General features: G+C 65.0%; 2 protein-coding genes across 2 annotated transcripts; both read left to right on the forward strand.

The window, feature by feature from the left end:
* The first annotated feature begins 360 nt into the window (after positions 1-360).
* Positions 361-7,152, forward strand: CHLRE_11g467674v5 (uncharacterized protein). Its single transcript, XM_043067426.1, has 6 exons — positions 361-949; positions 1,107-1,171; positions 1,338-1,364; positions 1,635-2,803; positions 2,988-3,462; positions 3,624-7,152. The coding sequence occupies exons 4-6, from the start codon at positions 1,635-1,637 to the stop codon at positions 4,761-4,763; spliced, it is 2,784 nt and encodes a 927-aa protein (XP_042919423.1). The 5' UTR covers positions 361-949; positions 1,107-1,171; positions 1,338-1,364; the 3' UTR covers positions 4,764-7,152.
* A 418-nt stretch (positions 7,153-7,570) lies between these two features.
* CHLRE_11g467675v5 (uncharacterized protein) lies at positions 7,571-17,612 on the forward strand. Its single transcript, XM_043067427.1, has 14 exons — positions 7,571-7,821; positions 7,890-8,017; positions 8,534-8,662; positions 8,914-9,019; positions 9,431-9,587; positions 9,936-10,056; positions 10,342-10,446; positions 10,711-10,850; positions 11,053-11,223; positions 11,497-11,683; positions 11,926-12,839; positions 13,345-14,638; positions 14,781-15,467; positions 15,680-17,612. Exons 1-14 carry the CDS (start codon positions 7,686-7,688, stop codon positions 16,298-16,300), a joined length of 4,896 nt encoding a protein of 1,631 aa, XP_042919424.1. The 5' UTR covers positions 7,571-7,685; the 3' UTR covers positions 16,301-17,612.
* The last annotated feature ends 143 nt before the right edge of the window (positions 17,613-17,755 follow it).

A 17,755-nucleotide genomic window follows, 5' to 3' on the forward strand; every position in this document is an offset into this window, starting at 1 on the left:
AGGTTGTGTAGCAGCTCGTGCACTTGGGCGTTCAGGGAGGCGGCCTTGGGGGAGGAAATTCATAGGGCGGGCCGTGGGCCTGGGTGGGGGGCTGGGAGCACCTGACAGGACACTCGAGAGCCTGGCCAGTGTGGGCCTGCTATGTGTGGGCGTCTTATTAAGCTGTGTGGGCGCTGCAAGCGGGATCTTAAGCGGGTGTGTGGGGGTGGTACGGGGGCGCGGCTGGGGGAGGGTTGTCATGGAGACAAGGGGCTCCTGCCCCGTGACAAACCCCGCCGCTTCAGAGGAACGACTTTAACGGGACGGCGTCCCCAGCAGCCCATAAGTATATGCAACACAATAAGACATCATTTCCTCCCAGGTGAATGGCTTACGGCGCGGAGCTGTTGCGATGGCGAAGCCGCATAGCGCTTAGTGCGACACCTCAGGTCGTCACCCCAGTAGTCACTTGAGTCCAGTTAGTCACTGCAACATGTTTGTCAACGCTTTACAAAATCTATGAAAACTCGGCTCTCCGAGTCTGCCGGGGGCCCCCGGGCTCCCGGGCCCACACCGTTCGTCGCGGTTGCCCTGATACTGAATGTTTTAGGATATGTTGAAATATTTACACATGTGAACAAGATTGCTTGCGCAAGCGTGGGTGGTCATGCCCTGGATGTCGCTGAGCTGCAAGCCCACCTAAAGCCAGCTCTGGAGCGCCTTGGAGAATTCCCGCAGCTATGCGAGTCCTGCTCCACTGCGGGGCGCTTGGCTTATCTCGTCGCACGGCCGTGGCTGACGCTCCGGATTTTCTTCGATACGCCGTTTGCTGAATTGCCACGGACAGCTGCATTTGCTTTTGGAGTTATATTCACGCTGGCCTGGCCATTCGTGCCGGCCCGGAGGAAGCGCGCATTCTGCGCGTGCTTTTTGTGGGCACTTGCCGCTGGCGAGGTCGTCTTGCCTCTTGGTAGGTGGTAGGTGGAGGTGGAGCGCAACGGTCTCAGTCGTCCAGGTGGTGGTCCGGCTGGGTCACAGTTTTTGTCGAGCCGCCACGTCGGCCCTCCACGTTTCTCGCTGGCCCCGCGCTCCCGTACCTATTACACGTCGTTGGGCTATCGTCGCAGGTCCGCTGTACTTCGGCTCCTCTTGGACAAGCCACACAGCGCACCTCCTGCCACTGCTGCCCACGGTGCGTGACACGCAAATATGCTGTCCACTGCTTGTCTTGCAATCGAACACGTTACGGCCCCCGACCCCAGAAATCGGCCCCTCAACCACTCCCTACTCCGCGCTCCGGATCCCCGTCTTTGCGCCACTCTGACGAATAATGCTGTACATGTTTCCTGCCGCTGCAGGGCCCAGTCATTGGCGCCCTGCTGATGGTGAGTACCGACTCGCGTCGTCCATGCCTGGTAGCGACTTCGGTAACACCTGGCCTCCCCGCAAATCTCCGAAACCCGCGACCGCGCAGTCCATACGGTTGTACCCCGCGTCCCTGCCACATGAATCCTTTCTCCTCGCCACCGTACAATACGCGCCTCGTGGCGCCATGACTTCCCTGTACATAACACAACACGGCATCGCATACACTGTCCTGCACGTATAGTTTTTCCTTTTGCTCTTCAACACAACTGCGAATCACGGTAACGCAGATGCCGATCCGCTTCGTCGCGCTCTACACCGGCCTCACCCTCGTCTGCGTCGGCCTCAATTGCGCCCTAGTCGCACGCAAGTTGCGGCTGCTTGGCTCGCTGCCGCCAATGGCGCCGCTGCCGCCCTCGCTAGCGGCGTTCTTCACGCGCCTCATTATCGAGTCGGTGTTGTATGGCGCCGCCTCCTGCGCCTTCGCATTCTACCGCCCGCGGCTGTGGCGCGCGCTCGGCAGCCGCCTAGCCGCAGCAGGCCGCGGCCCCGCCGCCGTGGGCGGCGCTGGCTCCGCCAGCGTAGCCAGCGTGGCCATCGCCTCTGGCGCCTCCGGCGCTTGTACTGATGGTGGCAGCGTCTTCGGCGACGTCCAGGGCGGCGCGGTTGTCAACGGCGCAGGCACGGCTGGCAGCGGCGGCGGCGGCGAGGGACTGCCCTGCGAGCGGTCGGGCTGTGGTGGCGGCGGCGTGGACACGGGCAAGGGTGCGGCACCCGGTGGCAGCGCTGATGCTGATGATGCGGTCGCCGGCAACAGCAGCTTCAGCTCCGCCACTGAGACGATTGATGAGCCGGACGTGACGGCCTGTGACGGTGCCGCCGCGGACGCGGGAGGCTGCTTTGAAGCCAATGGCGCAAACAGCTGCCAGCGGCAGCACCCGCAGCGGCAGTCGTCAGCGGTCAGCGCCGCAGAGGATGTCACCAACGCTGCAAGTGCGTTCAGCGCCGGCCCTGGCGAGCGGGCAGCCCAGACGCTGCTGCCTCGGGCGAAGCAGACGTCAGCCAGCGGGGCCGGTGCAGCCGCTCTGGCCCCCGGTCCAGTGGGCTGCGGCCTGCCTGTCGCCGAGCCGTCAACGCCTTCCTCTGTTATCACCGCAAGCTGCGCGCTAGGCGCCGCACAGCAGGCCTCCGCGGCCGCGGCCGCCAGCGGCGCGGCTGCAGCAGCTGCTGCTGCAGCAGCTGCTGCAGCACCAGCCTTCGCGGCGTCAGCACCTTCGACGTCGGCGCTTGCGGCGGCGCGTGCGCTGGTGGCGGCGTGTGGCGGCGGCGGCTCCGGGCCGGGCATGGAGTACGTGCCGCACATGTCGCTGCGGCGTGTGGTGATCCGGCTGCCGGAGCTGGATCCCACAGACCTGCCGGAGGGCTGGGCCGACAACCTGCGGGGGCAGCTGCTCAGCATGTGCGTGGGTGCCAGCGATGTGGGTGTTGCAAATCCACCGTATCAGGACGGCATGCTTTCCAATGCATGTCCCCATCTATTGGCAAACGATAACATGCGCGCAGCCGGCCATGCACGCATGCATCGCAAGGCTTTCACTTAACGCCCTCCTGTGCTGTGTGCACGTGCGTGTGTCCTTTGACAGGCACCCGGACTGGCATCTTCTGAACGTGGGGGTGCGGCAGGGAAGCCTCATCCTGCTGCTGGAGCTGCTGGTGCCGCCGCCCCCGACCCAGCCGCCGCCCCAGCAGGCCCGGGCTCAGCTCCCGCCGGTGGCCTTGACAACGAGCCCGGCCTCAGCTGCCGCGGAAGCTGCAGGTCCCGCGGCAGCAGATGGTTGCCCCGCAACTGCTGCAGACGGCTGCGCCGCAGCGGCCGCATCAGCCGCTGCAGCGCCAGCGGTGCCCCTGGCGGCTGGGGACGTGCTGTCGGCGTTTTCGTGCTCGCTGGCGCCCCTGCTGGCGGAGAATGAGAAGCGGCGGGGACAGCGTGAGCAGCAGAGTCTGCAGCAGCAGCAGCAGCAGCAGCAGCAGCAGCAGCAGAGCGAGCCAGAGGCTGGGAGTGCGGCGGCCGCAAGGCATCGTTGCGGGGCGGGGGCTGTCGTCTCCGCGCTGGTCGAGGTGCGTTGATACGTGTTGTGCGCGGCTGCGCGGGACTGGGCCTAGTGTTGGTTGAGTGCAGCAGGTTTCTGCTCCTGCTTTCAACTGCAGCCTCTGCGCTTTGCCGCACACCCTAGCTAAGGACTTGTGCTGCTCACCATAATGTATTCATGTGTTGCCAGGGCTGTTCGGAGGAGCCGAGCGCTTCCGAGCTGTACTGCTGGGAGCCGGAGGCGGGCGCCAAGGCCCCTGCGTGGCGCCGACTGACGCCCCTGGCTCCAGCGGCCTGCTGGGATCCAATGCAGCAGCAACCACAGCAATCACGACTGCCAGGATGCAGCCGCGCTGGTATTGCGCAGGTGCTGGTTCAGGCGCAGGCGCAGGCACAGCTGTCGAGTGATACGCCGGCGCCGTCGCCTGACGTAGCTGTCGCACTGGCGCCGTCGCTTGATGTGGCTGTAGCACTGGCGCCGGCGGCTCTGCTGGCGGCGCTGCGCGCGCTGGAAGGCGCGGCGGCGCACACAGCTGGCGCCGGCCCTGCCACTGCCGCAGTCGCTTTGTGCGCTGAGGACTTTGCGCTCTGGCTACGGATCGCCGTTGCGGCGCCGCTGACCGCGACTGCTGTCGCTGCCACGACGGCTACTGCTGGCAGTCATCTGGCCGCACCGCTGGCGCTCCGCTACTGCCGAGCGCGCTTGCCCCTCCAGGGGTGCGCGGCTGTGCCCGATGGGCACGGGGCCGCAGCGACAGCTAGCACTACTGCTGCGACGGCTGCTCTGATGCACCTCCATTCATCCGTAAGCTCTGATGAGCTGGCGGCAATGCTACCAGGTGCGCCGGCAGCCTCGGCGGCGCAACCGGAAGCATTGGCTTCGGGCGCGCTGGCGTTGAACTTGGAGGTCTGGCACAACCCCTCCGGCCTGTTGTGCGGCTCCCTCGCCGTTCCACTTGAGACAAGATGCCGCCAGCCGTCGCTACAGCAGCATCTGCAGCTGTCCCTGCAACAGCCCTTGCAGAGCCCCCAGCCGGAGGTGGCGGCGGCTGTGACGGCGCTCAAAGCCGGCGCGGCGGTCAGCTCCGCAACGGTGGCGACCGAGGCGGCAGCGGATGTCGAGGCCGAGGGTATGGGCAGCGGCCTGTGTAGGGCACGGGTTGCCGGCCGACAGAATGCGCCGGCGGAGGCGATGTGTTTGTGCAGCGCAAGTCGCCAATTTGTGCCTTGCAGCGGCGGCTGCGATGGCGATGGCGACGGCGGCGGCGACGGCGACGGGGCCGGGGCTGCCCATCGGAGCGGCAGCTGCTGCTTGTCACCAGCGGCCTAAAGAGATGGATGGGGGGAACGGGGAGCTTCCCTGTCCAGGACGGGTTCGTCTTCGTAAAGGCGCATGCTAAGAGCGCAGACCAGCCATGGTATGGTCGGCCGTCGTAAATTGAGAAATTCTTCCGTGCATGCTGCATACGTGCGGCGGCTTGTGTCGGTGCAAGGAAACTGCTGCGCGGGGAATGCAATGAGTTCACTTGGAGTCATGGCTGAATGTATGTGTGCATGTGGGTTGCACTGCTGGGTTGCGGTTGCTTGGTTTACTGTTTGGCACTTGAGCATGCGCGTAGTAGTGGTGTTGGCCCCCTGAGGGCTGCTGCAAAAGCGCTTCTGTGGCGCATTCTGATATGGCGTTGGATACCTGGTATGCACTTTCTCGCACCCGTCCGCACCTGCACCGACCTTGTCGGCCCTGCTCACCTGCGTGACGGAGTGCTGGCGAGGGCGTGCGCCAAACGATGCAGCGGCAGCAGTGTCGCTTGCAATGCATGCCGCACAGGTTCCATTAAGGGATTGGCATAGATGTGCATGGGCTAGCAATGGGGTGGCCACGCGTTTCTGATGCTTGGTGTGTTCAGTGCGGATTGTGTACGGTCATAAAGAACAGCAGGGTGGGAGCGCTCCCTTCAGCTTTTCGGGAAGTGGGCTTGCATTGGGTTGTTTCTCTTCTGATCCAACGGACATGCAAGCGGTTATGCTGTCCTGCCCAGACGCACGGCCATGCATGGTCCGGGTGCCTCAGGGCGGACAGCTGGGCAGAGGCGGAGGTGCTGTATACGGCATTGCTGACGTGATGGCGTCGGCGGCAGCATTGCGCTGCGAGCACAACAATAGAAAGGCACAATTTCTGAAAATGCGCGCTTGGTTGTTTGCAGGGGACTTTGCAGCCGCGCACGTAGGGCATCCGTATGAGACAGGGACTGCGTGGCATTGCAGAGCACTGTTAACTGAGCACCAACCAGCAACTTAACGCGCTTGTACATGTTTCACGACGCAATGCTGCCTGACCTGATTATTGTTGCAGTTGAAGAACACGTGGCGCGAGGCAGCACTGAACCCCTCAATGGTGTCGCAGGCCCGCCGATGGGCTATATTTGCAGACAATGTGTACGATGATGCTTGCAAGAGCTCTCACTGTAGAAGGCTAGGGCTAGGGCTAGGGCAACTCAGCTCGTTTGTTCCGTGTGCGTGTGGGTTCCGTGTGCGTGTGCTGCCAGAGGAAACGGTGCTGGCTGCGGCACGTGCGGCTGCCTGTGCAGGCGTATGCTTGCGTGACCTGGCATCAAGCGCGAGTTCGCTTGCTGTATTTCTTAACATAGGCGCACCGGGCAACATCACGTTTTTACTCCCGCACGTGGGCTGCTGTACCAGTATGCCCAGGAGCTGGTGAAGTCAAAGCTGATTGCGTGCTGGCACGCAATACTGGCACCCAGGGTTCCATTGAGACGAAACAGGCGCAGGCGATGGGTGCGCCGCGTGTTGGTGGTCAGGTCATTGGTAATGGTCATGGCTTGCTCTTCGGGTGGAGGGACATTGCTTAAAAAGTGAAGCATTGCAAACAACTCATCGAACACTCCACCGTGCCTATGCATCGATGCTGCGTGTGGGGTCATGAGAAAAGAGAGCTGCTTAAAGTTTGCGCTGAGCATCGTGCACAATGTAGTGCACGTGCGCATGGCCGTGTGTTCGGTCAGCATTGGTGGTTGACACCTGGGTCGCATGGCAAGGGCGTCTGACACGAAGTGCTGGGACTGTCAAGAACGGAGGTGGCCAGGAACGTGGACGCGGGACCAGCGTGCGGCACAGCTTGTGCAATGTTTAGGTGGGGGTCTTGTGGTTCACACAACCGTAATGGTGCTGTTAACTGATTTTGATGGGGAGGGGGCACCATACAGATTTGACAGCAGGCACGCGGGGCCAAGCTTGCGGGCAAGGACGAAGGCCGAAGAGGTGGGCTGGCGCACAGGGTACGGCGCGATCAGTAGGCTTCACTAAACCTGTAGCACTACGACGACGGAAAGCTGTGGCGACGCCCGCTACCCTGATGTTGCAATGAGTCAGGGCAAGCAGCTGAAGAGTCATGAAGGGGCGTGTGTGCCTCTGTTGCCTCCAGGCCGGCGGCGTAGGAATACCGTTCATGCTGCCACGCTGGGTTGGCGCCGTGAAGTGGGGCCAGGGGAGGCTGGGGCTATGCAGAGGTTTGGATGGAAGCACACCGCGGCAGCGGCAGCACACAGACTGCGTGCAGTATTAAGGTATACTGTGGCTGAGCGGTGTGACTGTGTGAGGCGGCAGAGGCTCGGTGCCCGGTGCGCCTGTTGACGCGGGCGCGCGCCGGCGTGGCAATGTGCGGCATGCATTCGCCTGCCATGGTGTAACCCTAATGTTTGATGCCTGTGATGACAACTTTGACGAGATGCGGTACAATACAGGTCCCTTGGCAACAGCTTCCTCCAGTGAGACAGCTCACAGCGGCGCGAGAACAGCGGGCTCAGCTTACCTGCCCCTTCTTTGTAATATCGCAACCTTACCTGCCAGCGACGATCAGTCCAGCACCCGAACGGTTGAATACGCGGCTGGCAAGAGTACTGCCATACTGCGATGGCAGTCAACTGGCAAGAATACAGGATGCTCCTAAAAAGCGTGCGCGAGCGGGCGGGGTAGCGTTCCTTTGGCGCGCCTTCGAGCTGGCTGGGGAAAGCTGAGGGACGCCGATGGGGCGGTCACGCACGGAGATGACACGACCTTCCACGCAGCGAGCTCCGCTTGCGAAGAACTATGACATATTCCAAAGCCCACTTATTGTTAACAATACCGGCCGTGAACAGTTCTAGCGACGTTCAACTTCAAACGGCAGCTACATGCCCTAGCCTAGCGCACCTTTCATTGACGAGACGATGAACCTAGTAGGTATTTGTCACAAATGAGCGGGGACACAAGACCGACTCCGGCGACTTCGCCACCTAACTTTGCGCCCGCATCGCCGGCTGCGCGGAGAGCGCCAGGATGGTGCATAGCTTGCTCAAGGCGACACGCGTTCTTCATATCCGTTGAAGAAGGTGCGCAGAGCTTACGCCATGTGAAGTGAATAATTGGCAGCTGAACGCGTCCTGCTCTTTTGTGCTAGGAGACGTGGAATCTGTGTCGAGATTTCTTGACGATGACCCGATGTGGCTGCGGCAAAACGACAAGAATCCTTCCTACGACCGGTCGCGAACCGCGTGGCACCTGGCTGCTTCCAAGGGGCAGGTCGAGGTGAGTCCACGCCATCTTGTTCTTAACCCGTAAGCCAGGGGCAGTGGCTTGCATAAGATTTGAGCGTGCGCGGGTGGAGCTTGGCGTGGGGCGCGGGGGAGTGGCGGTTGCTTCGGAGGTCGCTTGTGTGCAACACGCCGGGTGTGGCGTGGCCGAATTGACCGATTCGCCTCTCGGGCCACCTTCGTGTTGGCTCCTCCGACGGCTGCCCCAGCGACGCCCCTGGTCCGGCCTTGCGCCGGGGCCAGCTGGTGGTGCGCGGCCGCCAAGGGCTAGGGGGCCTAAGGGGCTCTGATGCAGCACAGCGATTTCTTGGAATCATGGGACTTGAACCACGATTGAGCGTTTCATTTGCTCCCGGGCCCGCTACTGCCGCTGCTGCTGCCACAACTACCACTGCTGCTGTACCCGCAGCCGCGTACACGTCCTACATCTCCCGTTACCCCTATTTGCATTGCTGCGTCTCCTCCTAGCCCGCGCTGCCTGCTCACTCGCTCCTTCCTCTCCTCCCCGCAGGTGCTGAAGGTCCTGGTGGAGCGGGCCAGGCGCGGTGATGTGGTGGACAGCCTGCGGCGGGGCGGCGGGCGGCACGGCTCCATAAGCATGCGACTGGCGGGACTGAGGCAGCCGCCGGGGCCAGACGAGGTGGGGCCGCAGCAACCCCGCTGCATCCTGTACCCCTAGGCATGCCTGGAAACTCCCCTGCCCCTTCTATTTGCCTCGTCCTCCACCTCCTCTGTCTGTAAATTTCTCCCCTGCCTCCCCTGCCTCCCCTGCCTCCGCCTCTCCCTCCTCCCGGCACACCCCGCCTCTCCCCCCCGCTTCATGTTCCGCAAGATGGTCTACCGTCTACCACTTCCTTAACTAATCATGAATGTAACCCCCCCCCCTCACAGGTGCTGCACGAGCTGCTCAACAGCCGCTCCGCCCGCGGCGTGGCCCCGCTCATGCTGGCGGCCTCACACGACCGAGCAGACACCGTGGCCTTCCTACTCAGCGTGGGTGAGCCAGCTCTTCAGCGTGTCCGTGTGTGTGTGTGTGTGTGTGTGTGTGTGTGTGAGAGAGAGAGAGAGAGAGAGAGAGAGCGGTATGTGTGTTAGCGGGGGTTGACGTTGAACCAATCCCGTAAGGAAACAGTCGCGCTGCAAGGTGAACTGCAGTGTTAGCGGGGGGGGGGGGGGGAGTTGGCCATGCTGCTCACCTCCAGTGCCGTCTCCTTTGTACCGTACCGCTTCCTATGTACAGAACCCCCTGACAGCACTGCACCTGTGCCTGCTGGGCGCGCCTTGGAGGAACGCAGGGGCTGTGAAGGGCCTGCCACACAAGCACCGCCCCCCCACAATCATCCGGGCGTGCCCTCATCTCGCACGCACTCTGCCCCTCACCGCCTTGTCGCGCCCCCGCCCGCCCCAGGCGCCGACCCCTGGCTGGCCGACTACGAGGGGCGCTGCGCGGTGCACTACGCCGCACGCGCCGGCGCCTTGCGCGGGCTGACGGCGCTGCTGGGACCGGACCAGCCGCACCCGCCGCCGGGCCGCAACGCGTGCGAGCGCAACGGACCCAGCTCGCGGTGAGGGCTTTTGCTGTGGGTGTGGAGTCGGGTGGCGAGGAAGTAAAGGGCGTTGGAGTAGGTGGAGTGGAGGAGAGGGGTGGCGAGGGATGGCGAGGTTGCTGGGCCGTGGCCTTCGGTTGCCTGGCTTACCAGCAACACTGATGCACATGGCCGCACACACGCGCCGCACATCGGCGTCAGCAGCACTGGCGCAACCGCCAAAACCTTATCGCAAGCGCCTACACACACTTTCCCGCGCACTCGGACTCCCCGGCCATCGGCAGTGACGACGTGCCTGCGATACCAATGTGCCTGGCTGCAACTCCGATTCTTCTTAATTAAGCCCCTATAAATGTAACCCCACAGGTATGTGGATGCTCAGGACGTGTACGGCTGGACGGCGCTTCACTACGCCACGTGGGCCAACCGCCGGACCGCCATGGCCGTACTCATTGGCTTCGACGCCAACCTCATTGCGCGCTCGTCAGTGAGTCCGCCTTCCATACTTTATTTATCATCGCATCGCAACGCAATTTGGCAAAGTGGCTGTGGTTTGGTGGTCCCGTGGCCCCTTTGGGGCGTGTGGCGCGGTTTTGGTCAGGAGGGGTGCCTGGCAGTGAGGCGGTGCTGTGGGGCAGCCGGGCAGGTTAGTGACGACCTACACACGTACATACACACACACACACACACATGCGGTACTCACACTCAGCCAAACTGAAGGCCCGTCCAACCAACCAACCAACCACCCAACCACCTCGTGCCCGCCACACAGATCCTACACAACGACCTGTACACGCTGCCGCCCGGCTCCACGCCGCTGCACGTCGCGTGCCTCATGGGCTGCCTGGAGCGGGTCAAGCTGCTGCTGAGGGCGTACGTGAGTCAGTTTGTTTGTGTGTGGGTGCGTGTGTGCGTGCGTGGACGGTGCGGCGTGTGGGCTATCGTGTGGGTCTGGCACCAAGCGCTGGAGGCTGATTTTGTGTTGGGATGCCCCGCCAAACTCAGTTCAGCCCAACTGCAGCCTGCAACCCACCGCCCTGGACCAACACCGTGCCCAACCAACATTAGCACCCTCCACCTCACCCAGCTAGCCAACACCCTCACCAACTAAACTACCAACCAACCAAACAACCACCTGCAGTACGAGACGGCGGCGGACCTGCTTCCCAGCCAGACCGCCATGCTGGCAACCGCCGAGCGGCGGCGGCGGGCACGGAGCCATCCCGACCCGCGACTCATACTCACACGCACCCAGCGCCTGCCCTTCCACATCGCCGCACGGTGAGTACGGCAAGCTGGAGGCAGTGCCCGGCAAAACGTAAAATCTGGGTCCGGGTAGGACAGGCAACCCTCCTCCCGGGGTTTGTGGGTCGCTGACGGGTTCCCTGGCGGCGGCACTGGTGAGATGTGGACCTTTGTCAGTGTTGCTATCATCATGTTGCGGCTGCTGGCTTATGTGTCATGTGTTTGTTGCTTGTTACAGGTGCGGGCATCGACAGCTGCTGGACTACTTGGATCCGTCCATTCCGCTCATGTTCCTGTTTGGCGGCGAGGAGGACGGGGGCGGCGCGGGAGGAGCAGGAGCAGGAGGAGCGGCGGGCAGCGCGGGGGCTGGAGGCGGCGGCGGGCAGGTGGCACTGGTGGGCGTGTCCAGGTGCGTGTGAGAAAGCAGGGTGCATGCCGTATAACTAAGTGTTGACACCCACGTGTCCATAGTCGGCATGCCCACATTCCCATGAGCTCGATCCCCCTAGAATCCCCCCTTTCCAATCATACGACCCCCCCGCTAGTTTAGCTTGGTTTGGTTGAGTTTGGGCTGATATTTACACACACACACACACACACACACACACGCACACACACACACACACACACACACACATCGTGTCGGCATCCCCACGCAAACCCGATACCCACGCAACCGCAGGCTGACAGTGATCGCGGCTCGGGCTCTCCACGCCGCCCTACTGGCCAGTCTGGACACCGCGGCAGCGGACATGAAGGCGGCGGAGGCGGCGGCAGAGGCGGCGCGGGAGGAGCGGCGGAGGCGGCGCGAGCAGCGCCAGGCGGCGCGCGAGGCGGCCGCCGCGGCGGCGGCGCACAAGGCCGGCAAGGTGGGTGTCACGTGCGCGCCGTGCGGCGTTGTGTAACGGGCGCCGTGTGACGTGTGATTTGGAGTGTGTCGCGAATGAGCGTGCTAAGTAGGGGTGCCATGGCGCAGGGGGGCTCTTTTGGGTGAGGACTTTGGGTGCTTTGCGGTACCCATTGATTGTCGCCATTTAAGATAGACTGCCGTGATGCGGATCAGACTTGGTCTACTGCTGTTCATGATGTGTATGATTTGTGACCCTTGCAGGAGCCGCCGCCGGAGGGACTCAAGGGCACCCTGCGGCGGCTGATGGAGCGAGGCGGCGGCGACAAGGCGGAGGGCGCGGTGACGGCAACGGCGGCGCCGGCTGGCGGCAGCAGCAGCTTGCCGCGCAGCAGCGACGGCGGCGCGTCAGCGGGCAGCGGCGGCCAGGGCTGGCGGCCCTGGCGAGGGCGCAGCCGCCGGGCCAAGCGTCGGATCGTGCCGGTCGATGAGAACGGGGCGACGACGACGGCAGTTGCGGCGGCGGCGGCGGCTGGCGGCGGGGCTGGCGGCGGGGCTGGCGGCGGCGCCGCGGCGGCGGCGACGGCTGCAACGGACGCGGCTGCAGCTGCGCACGCTGTGGCGCCTGCAGGCGGAGCTTTCACCGGTGCAGTCGGCGCAAACGCCGAACGCGACGGCGGCGGCCCCGGTTCCAGCGTCTTGCCCTCCGGCGCGGCGGCGGCCGTGGCGGCGGCGGCGGCGGCGGCGGATGGCCTGCCACCGATCCAAGCTGACGCCGACGGTGACGCCGACGCCGACGATGGCGACGGCGCCTCTCGCGATAACTCTGACACAGACACAGAGAGCATCGTCGACGCGGAAGCTGACGCCGCCGCCGCCGCCGCTGGGTCCTCTGAAAACCCGGGCCTGACACGCACCATGTTGCGGCGCCTATACCGAGTGGCGCTAGGCCGCCGCGGCTCCGCCGCCGGCGGCGGCGGCGCGGCGGCGGCGGCGGGTGCGGGTGCCGGCGGCGGCGGCGGTGGCGGCTCGCGCTACGTGAGCGGCTCCGGCACTGGCAGGGCTCGGGACCGTGAGCAGGAGCAGCAGCACCACAGCCGGCGGCTGGCGGCGGCGCGACTGAACCGGGCGGGCATCACCATCCCGCAGGGGCCGGAGGAGTCGGTGGCGTTCTTCAGGTGCGTGCGTGCGTGCGTGCGTGCGTGCGTGCGTGCGTGCGTGTGTCCAGGTGGTTGGCGTCGGTGGTTGTACTGCGTGCTTGCTGCTGCATGTGTTGGAAGAAAGCAAGGTCGTATGCGCGGGCTGTCATGGGGGGGTGTAAATTCCAGCCCAAACTAAACCGAACCAAGCTAAAACGAGCGGAGCACAGGTAGAGGCGTGAGTTGCAAGTGATAATACGTATGGGATGGGGGCCGATGCGTCGTGGAGCAGCAGGGCGAGCGGCGCCGGCGAGAAATGTCGCCGCCCGGGGTTGTAGATACCAGCCCAAACTAAACCGAACCCAAAGCAGGGGGTTAGCACGACAGGCTCACGAGGAGCACATCGCCTCCACAGGAGCCATCGCCTCCACGTTGCGCCGATGTCGGATGCTTGATGCTTGCCACACGCCGCCAGCACCACACCACCACAACTCTCTCACGTCTGTCCTGCCGCTGCGCCCCCTCTGCCTTCCCCTGCATCTAGTCCTGGCCGCGAGCCAGGCTACAACGCGCAGATGCCCACACAGATCCTGCTGCCGGCACTGCTGGCCTCGGCCCGGTGGACCGACAACAGCGGCGGAGCCGCCGCAGCCGCCGGCGGAGCTGGCGGCGCCGGCGCCGGCGGCGGGCGCGATACTCCCGACGGCGGCGGCTCTCACGATGGCGGCGGCGGCGGCGGCGGCGGCGGTGGCGGTGGCGGCGGCTCCCATCATGCGCTGCTGTCGACGCCGGGCGGCAGCCACCGCTGGTCGAACAGCGGCGTGTTGCGGATCTCGGTCAACGGCCTGCCGCCGTCGGCGTGCGCCACGCCCGTGGGTCGCCCGCCGCTCAGCACGCGGCCCTCCTGTAATGCCGCCAACGCGCCGGCGGTGCCGCTGGCGCTGCCGGACCGATCTTCGCTGGATGGGGTGGGCTCCGGGCTGGCGGCGGCGGCGGCGGCGGGTAGCCACCCGCCGGGCCGGGCGTCAACGTCAGGGGCGGCTGGCGGCGGCGGCTTGGCGGCGGTGCCGGAGCAGCAGGAGGGCGGCTCGGAGCTCACGTCGCCGGCGGCCGCCAGCGGCGGCCATGGCAGCAGCGGCGGCGGCGGCGGCGGCGGCGGCCACGGTGGCGGCGGTCAGGGCGGCAGCCAGCAGCAATTCATTACCGCGATGCTGGGTCGGACGGACAGCGGCAGTGGAGGTGAGGATGGCGGCGGCGGCGGTGGCGGCGACGGCGGGCACCGCTCGCGGCGACAGCTGCCGCCGCTGCAGCTGGCGTCTCCGCTGGGCGCCGGCGCCGGCCCCAGCCGGCTGCGCCATGGCAGTAGCAGCAGCGCCGCCGCTCCGGCCCTGCTACAGCCGGCGGACCCGGGCACGCCCACCAACCATTCCCCCTTTGCGACGCAGCAGCAGCTACAGCTGCAGCTACAGCCGGGCAGTCGCACCCCGGCGGCAGCTGCGGCGGCTCTGGTAAACTCAGGTGCAGGCATAGCCGTAGCCGCCGGCATCGTTTACACGCCCACGCATGGGTCTGGGCCCGGCGGCGCGGCGCGGGCGCTGCTGCCCGGTGCTACAGCTGACGTCGCCGCAGACGCGGGGCCTCCGCTCGTGGTTGCAGGGGCGGAGGGCGGCGCTGATGAGGCAGGCGATGGGTCGGCGGCGGCTGCACAAGAGCCGGGGCCCCCGGGGCAGCAACAGCCAGGTTGGGGCCTTGCATCGCTGGGCAACGGCGCGCGCAATCTGCTTCAGAGCCTTCGCAACACCATTGCGCGCCGGGGCTCCGGGGCACCTAACAGCGAGGTGTGTGCCCCTAAACTCTGTCCTGATTGCAGAAGCGCTTTACTCTATGTGTCGTTCTTTCGAAGTGCAATTGCAAACCCATCGAATTGGTAAGCATTAGTAAAACCGTACCGGCATTCGTGCCTGCCTGTACGCGCCACAGGTGGTACCCCTCACCCGCGAGCACAGCCCTCGCCGCAGCGCCGCCCGCGGCGGCGCCCGCCGCAATCGCCGTCCCTCCGCCGCCTCCACAGACGCCGTGCCGACGCCCGACACGCCCAGCTCCCCCGGAGCCAGTCCCACACGCCACCAGCCGTCCCGGCCCGGAGCCGACGGCGGCGGCCCCGCGCACAGCAGCGGCGCCGGCGCCGCCGGCGTGCGAGTCGGCAACGCCCGCTCGCACCACCCCTTTGGCCATCACCACCACGGCGTGCGCGTGTCGGCCAACTTCGGCCGGGGCAGCGCAGGCGCCGCCGCCGCCGACGGTGCTGACGTCAGCGGCGACACCGCCACGCCCTCGCCGCCGTCGCGGCGGCGCGGCGGCGGCGGCAGTGCACGCATGCCGCTGGCGAAGCGCTCTCTGCTGGCGGCGGCGCGGCGCATGGCTGGCGGCGGCGGCAGCAGCCGCAGGCGCGGGCGCGGCGGCGGCGCCGCCAGCGACTCAGACTCTGACGGCGGCGGCGAGCAGGCGGCGGCGGCGGCGGCGGCGCTGGCGGCGGCGGATCGGGCGGACTCGTTGGGAAGCCTGGCGTCGTCGACGGCGTCTTTGTCACTTGGCGGCGGCGGTGGTGCGAACGACGAGGAGGAGGACGTGTGCCCGGTGTGCCTGGAGGACAAACCCAACCTGCTGGTGAGTTGCTACGCTGCTCTCCGCTTCGCTGTCGTGGTTGGCTGGGGAGCTGCTACGTGTGCATGGGATGGAGCTCTATCAATGTTCCCTGACTTCCGCCACCTTCCCCACCTTCGCCAAACTTCCTCACACCTGCTGTCTACTTCGCTACACTTCTCTGTACCAATCCTTGCAACCCCTCCCCAAACTTCCTCGCCCCGGCCTGTGTACAGGTGCGGACCTGTTCGCACCCCATCTGCATGGACTGTGCCCGCGACCTGGTCAAGCGCCACTGCCTCACCCCCGCGCTGTGCCCCTACTGTCGCGGCGTCATTGCCGGCTTCAAAGCCCGCGTGCTCGTGCTAGCAGCGGCGGAGGCGGCCGCACGGCAGCAGCGGCTGGCGGCGCGGCGCGAGAAGGTGGCGGCAGCCGCGGCGACCGGCGCCGCAGCCAAGGCAGGGCACGGGAAGGGCAAGAAGCAGGCGCAACCACCGGTGCAGGCGCAGCAGGTGCCTGCAGCGCCCATGGCGGCGGCAGCGGCTGCAGCTGATGCTGCTGGCACGGTCGATGCAGCAGCGGCGCGGCCACCGGCGGGGCAGCGGCCGGCAGTGACAACGGTGGCGGCGGAGGCGGAGGCGGCGGAGGCTGTGGCGCTGCCAGGCGCGGTTACGGAAGCACCATCGCAGGAGCAGCAGCCAGGAGTGACGACGGCTGCGGCGCCGCAGCTGCCGTTATCGTCGCAGCCAGCGGTGCAGGCGCCACGGGCGCCGCAGCCGGCGCGGCTGCCGTCATTGCGGCAGGGCTCGACAGCAGCTGCGTTGCCGCCTCTGCCGCCGGTAGTTTCAGTGCAGTAGACCGGCGGCAACGGAGCAGCAGCGAAGCAGGAGGACGGGAGGAGCCGAAGCAGGCGGAGGGGCAAGGCAGGGAGGCGAGCAGCAGGAGGGGAGAGGCAGGAGTGATCACAGCAGAAATTATAATCGGCAGGGGCACCAGCCTCCTCCTAGGTTGGTGCGAGTTTGACTTGGTTGCTGCAGCAGCAGTTGGGTGATGAACCTCCAAAGGACCCACGATGCCGCCCGCCAACCGGACCGGACCAAGACCAGACCAGACCGAGCTGCGGATGCACAACTGGGTGTGCGCTACCAGACGACGCCTTGTGACTTGGACTACGACCGACAAGCTTGGACATCTGGTGACCTGGTGTTCGATGCGTACCCCCAAGCACAAGTCTGCTAGCGCGCACATAGCAGGTGCGGCGGGTACAGTACGTGGTACGAGGGAGATGGAGTGTGTGCGCGTGTGTACGTGTCTTTACCGATTTAGGTTGTGATTCTTTGCGTTGTGAGTTTTTGCGAATTTTGCGCGCCTCTTTCCCATGCGTGAAGAAGGTCACGTACAATAGGCATGTCCAGGCACATTCCTTGATCATTCTTATTATGGTGTATCCCAGCTGTGCGTCGCGGTGTGACCTGGAATGGCCCTTTGCACCGAATCACGCTGCCGCAGCGTTTGCGTCGGCAGCAGGTTGCGGGTGGGCCCGGAGCGGGGGTAGGTTGGGCGGGGGCGGGCGATTGGTAGTGGCAAGCCGAAAGCCTGCGAGTGCCCCAACGATCAGAACATACGCAACTACATAATTGGGGCATACAATACCGACAGATCATTGAATCCGCGTGTGCGTCTCTCATCCGGGGGTTGTGTCCCCCAAAGTCAGTCAGCAAGCTCTTGTCTGGCCATATTCTCGTGCCATATCCTGCATGCCTTCTTTTGTCTTCTTTTTTTCGGGTTTAGCCAGCACCATTTCACTGGCTGGGAATGAATGCCGCCGCGTCCGCTGGCCAGACACACTGCCGTAAATTGTTGGTCTTTGACATTATTGTTGACGCCAAGCAGGCGGCCCTGAACGGCCATGGCAGTTTGGACTTTGCCTTCTTTGGGCTGGCATGCTGACAATTCCAGAGGTTTGTAACAAACTCCACAGGGATGACTTTCTCTTGGGCCAAGGTGCCGATCGGAAGAAGCTGCGATTTTCATCCAACGTACAGGAGAGTGTCTTTACCCGCTTCTAAAACGGGGCGCGGCATAATCTACACCGTAAAATGCATGCGCCACTAACACCGACACAGTGCGGTCGTCGCCAATAGAGCCATGTAATGCGTCCATGAAGTGCCGTTGAATGGACATCTGGTGTCCACCGGTCTGCGGGGGGCGCGGGGGAGGGGGGGGGCGGTTGGGGGAGACTGGTCCTGGCAACGCTCGCAAGGCAGCGACGCTCGCTGGGCGCGACGCTCGCTGGGCGCGACGCTCGCTGG

This window comes from Chlamydomonas reinhardtii, chromosome 11 (assembly GCF_000002595.2).
Source record: "Chlamydomonas reinhardtii strain CC-503 cw92 mt+ chromosome 11, whole genome shotgun sequence".
Lineage (NCBI taxonomy): Eukaryota > Viridiplantae > Chlorophyta > Chlorophyceae > Chlamydomonadales > Chlamydomonadaceae > Chlamydomonas > Chlamydomonas reinhardtii.

What these genes read in the sequence shown, in the direction of transcription:
- CHLRE_11g467674v5 (XM_043067426.1), top strand. Translation starts at nt 1,635, where the DNA reads ATGCCGATCCGCTTCGTCGCGCTCTACACCGGCCTCACCCTCGTCTGC. An exon ending in CGGGGGCAGCTGCTCAGCAT is followed by an intron (nt 2,804 to 2,987) that starts GTGCGTGGGTGC and finishes GTCCTTTGACAG; the next exon opens with GCACCCGGACTGGCATCTTC. An exon ending in TCGTCTCCGCGCTGGTCGAG is followed by an intron (nt 3,463 to 3,623) that starts GTGCGTTGATAC and finishes ATGTGTTGCCAG; the next exon opens with GGCTGTTCGGAGGAGCCGAG.
- CHLRE_11g467675v5 (XM_043067427.1), top strand. Translation starts at nt 7,686, where the DNA reads ATGAGCGGGGACACAAGACCGACTCCGGCGACTTCGCCACCTAACTTT. An exon ending in GCACTGGTGGGCGTGTCCAG is followed by an intron (nt 11,224 to 11,496) that starts GTGCGTGTGAGA and finishes ACGCAACCGCAG; the next exon opens with GCTGACAGTGATCGCGGCTC. An exon ending in GAGTCGGTGGCGTTCTTCAG is followed by an intron (nt 12,840 to 13,344) that starts GTGCGTGCGTGC and finishes CCCTGCATCTAG; the next exon opens with TCCTGGCCGCGAGCCAGGCT.